Raw genomic sequence first — 3,186 nt, 5'->3', positions numbered from 1 at the left:
AGATGGGAGCTGGGACATCTGCAGTCAGCAGCAGGCTGCACATCTAGGCAGATGTAAATGGGACCAGGGATTCCAGAAATAGCCACGGTGTGGGGGAGGGGCAAAGCTTTCCCTTACCACTGCCAGGGTCCTGCCACATAGCTTGAAGTGCAAACAAGCAGGTGAACCTGCCCTCCCCCCACCCCCACCCCCGGCCAGCAGCCACTCCCCCCCATTTCGCTTCTGGGTTATAGGTGCCTGGAACACCTTGGTTCTCTGATAGGCAGAAAGAGGAGGGTGGTAGCATTGAGCAGGTTCAACAGTCACTATAGCAACAGAGGTGTGGCTGAGGTTTAACACCTGCTTCCAACCTTGGAGAGGGCAATGGTAAGAAGGGACACCCACCCTAAGGCCCCCCATTTGGGTCTCTTCCAGGACCAGCTTAGACCTCTCCTTGCCACACAAGTGGAAATTGAGGCACCAGAGATGGAGTACAGCCAGAGCTCTGAGAGGCTCTACCCCACCTCAGAGGTGATCCTGAGGCCAAGACTGGAAAGGAGGGCCCTGCCCAGTTCCCACAGCTCTTAGAGCAAAGCCTCGCTGACCCAGTGCTTCAGTGGATGAATCAGCCTGACACCACCCAGGTGTCCAGTCCCCACTTCCCGGCTATGGAAACTGAGGCTGGAACCAGGAGCGAGGTGGCAGGTTGTGGGTGGATCCCAGGCATGTTTGCCCAAGGACACAAGACTGGGCTTCTAGCCTGTGGGGTCAGATTTCAAGGAGTCGGAGGCCAGCCCTGCCCAGTCTGGCAAGGCCTGGGCAACAGAGGCCAGAAACCAAACCGGATTTGCCTTTAACCCCCTTGGGCCAGAACCCCTGTGCTCCAGATCCCTGCAATCCTGCTGCCTTCTTCAGATACAGGGATAAAGGCTAGTTCCCTGAAAGGAGAAGAAGCCCAAGGCACAGGCCACACCATCAACAGAGACTGTCCTCACCCCTAGCCCAATTCCTCCAAATTCACCTACACTTCATGTCTCCACTTCCTCATCCTTTGCTCACTCTCACCCAGTCTCCTGTGGCTTTGAGGTCTCTGGTGACAACCTGTGCTCAGCCATGGGTGTATCCTCCTTGACTTTCTGACACCTTGCTCTCCTGCTTTGCTTCCTTATGCTCTTTCTCTATTTGCTTCCTGGTAGCCTTTCCTCGGAGAAGGCAATGGCACCCCACTCCAGTACTCTTGCCTGGAAAATCCCATGGATGGAGGAGCCTGGTAGGCTGCAGTCCATGGGGTTGCTAGGAGTCGGACATGACTGAGCGATTTCACTTTCCCTTTTCACTTTCATGCATTGGAAAAGGAAATGGCAACCCACTCCAGTGTTCTTGCTTGGAGAATCCCAGGGACGGGGGAGCCTTGGTGGGCTGCCATCTCTGGGGTCGCACAGAGTCGGACACGACTGAAGCGACTTAGCAGCAGCAGCAGCAGCCTTTTCTCTGTTTATCCCTTACAAATTGAGTTTCCTGGAGTTCACTCTCCCTGTGTGTGCTCACCCTACCCATGGCTTCAATGACCACCTACGGGCACATGACTTCCAAATATCCTGAGCTGCAAGTCCACTGGGTACATGGCTGCTGATGAAGTACCCACCAGGTTTGCTCTCAGCAGAGAGGAGATGTGGTCATCATCTCCAAGACCTCTGTCTTGCTTGCCCCTTCCTCCATCCTCAGCCACCATCCAAGGGCTTTGTCCTTTGTTCATGTTGTCTATTTCTCCCCAATTTTACCACCATCTCTAGATTCATGCCTCATTGCTCAGCTTCCTCAAACATGCCCTATATAGTCTGTTCCTGGTTTTCTGAACAATATCTGATTTCATTGCCTCTGGGCCTTTTTGCATGCTTTACCAACCCCCTCACTATGTGCAAATTCCTAGCCTCAGCTATTTCCTTCTAGAAGTCTTCTCTGACTAGGCAGGGTTCAAGCCCCTTCAATGCACCCTGTGATCAGACCACACATACTGTGGGAAACTGGTTGCCTATCTGGCCTGTTGGACCCGAGATCCCTGAGGGCACAGAGTCTTAGGCAGTGTTTGTTGAAAAAATACAACAAATTCCGCTTGCAGCTGAAACTCTTACTCTCATATCTCCGGACCTTCTCGGCTTTTGGCTCCCCACCATACACAGGCCACTGAATTTCCTTCCACGCTAGGTGATCTTGGGCAAACCCCTGCCCCTCCCTGAGGCCCCAGCCTGTTAGCCTACCCTGCCCTGCTCTAAACCTGAAACTTCCTGGAAGGAGAGGATGCCCCTAAACTTCTCCACCCCAAGTTGTGTGGCAGCTAGTTTGCTCCTGGAGCCAAGACTCAGTCTTCGGGGAGACTTCCACATCTCATCATCAGGGGAAACTTTCAGGAAGAGTGGACATAGCAATCTCTTATTCCCCAGTTGGGGCTCTACTCAGGTTAAGACCCACTCCTGTAGGGAACCCTAAATAACCCATAACCCCCATACTTACAAAGATGAGCATATTGAAGAGGATCATCATGACCTTAATGAAGTTGAAGCACCCCATGGTGGCTCCTGGGAGGCAGACATGTGGGAATTAGGATCTCGCTCCCTGACCGCCTCCCCCAGCCTGGACTGACATACCAGACTCCAGCATCCTGGACTCACATAATTACCAAGCTTCTCCTGCCTCTGGACTCTGATGTCTCTGGACTCTGACGCGTCAGGACTTTCCCCAGTTCCCATCCTGATACCCCTAACCCTCTGTACTGCCCAGGCCCTCTACTAACACCTGACACTTTGAAATTCTAACATCCCACGTGCGTCCATCCCACAGGCACCCTGAGCCTGATTCCCCCACTTCAGGGTCACTCCATGTCCTTACCTGGCTCCTGCTTATCCTGGACTTTCCACTCCCCCCACCCCAAACCAATCCTAGGCTCTTCCAGGACCCTCCCCGTGGCCCTCCCAGCTCCCCAAACCTGTTTCTAGATTGCTCTCTTTTCACAGGAGAGTCTCTATCCTATGCCATCACCTGGTCAGGGGTCCTGGTAGTAAGCTCTGTAAGAGGGATCTGCTGAGGCTCCAGAGAGGACCACAGCTCCAGGAGAACTGCCACTGAGTGGGCAAGCGGGAGACAGCGCGGGCTCTCACGGCACTGCTCACCTGTGGGCGGGGCAGGAGCTTTAAAGGCTCCTTCTGCCCG

General features: G+C 53.9%; 1 protein-coding gene across 1 annotated transcript in view; it reads right to left on the bottom strand.

Moving 5' to 3' along the window:
* Positions 1–3,147, bottom strand: part of TSPAN1 (tetraspanin 1) — a 5,191-nt gene extending 2,044 nt beyond the window's left edge. The window contains exons 1-2 of the mRNA XM_010847869.1: positions 3,016–3,147; positions 2,491–2,555 (exon numbers count right to left, since the gene is read on the bottom strand). Coding sequence (XP_010846171.1) covers positions 2,491–2,547 — 57 coding nt within the window. The 5' untranslated portion in view covers positions 2,548–2,555; positions 3,016–3,147. The remainder of the gene's footprint in view (positions 1–2,490; positions 2,556–3,015) is intronic.
* Positions 3,148–3,186: the final 39 nt, after the last annotated feature.

The sequence above is a fragment of the Bison bison genome, unplaced genomic scaffold (genome assembly GCF_000754665.1).
Source record: "Bison bison bison isolate TAMUID 2011002044 unplaced genomic scaffold, Bison_UMD1.0 scf7180017864256, whole genome shotgun sequence".
Taxonomy (NCBI): domain Eukaryota; kingdom Metazoa; phylum Chordata; class Mammalia; order Artiodactyla; family Bovidae; genus Bison; species Bison bison.
The sequence above is the reverse complement of the archived record's forward strand: the minus strand, read 5'-3'. Positions and strand labels throughout refer to the sequence as shown.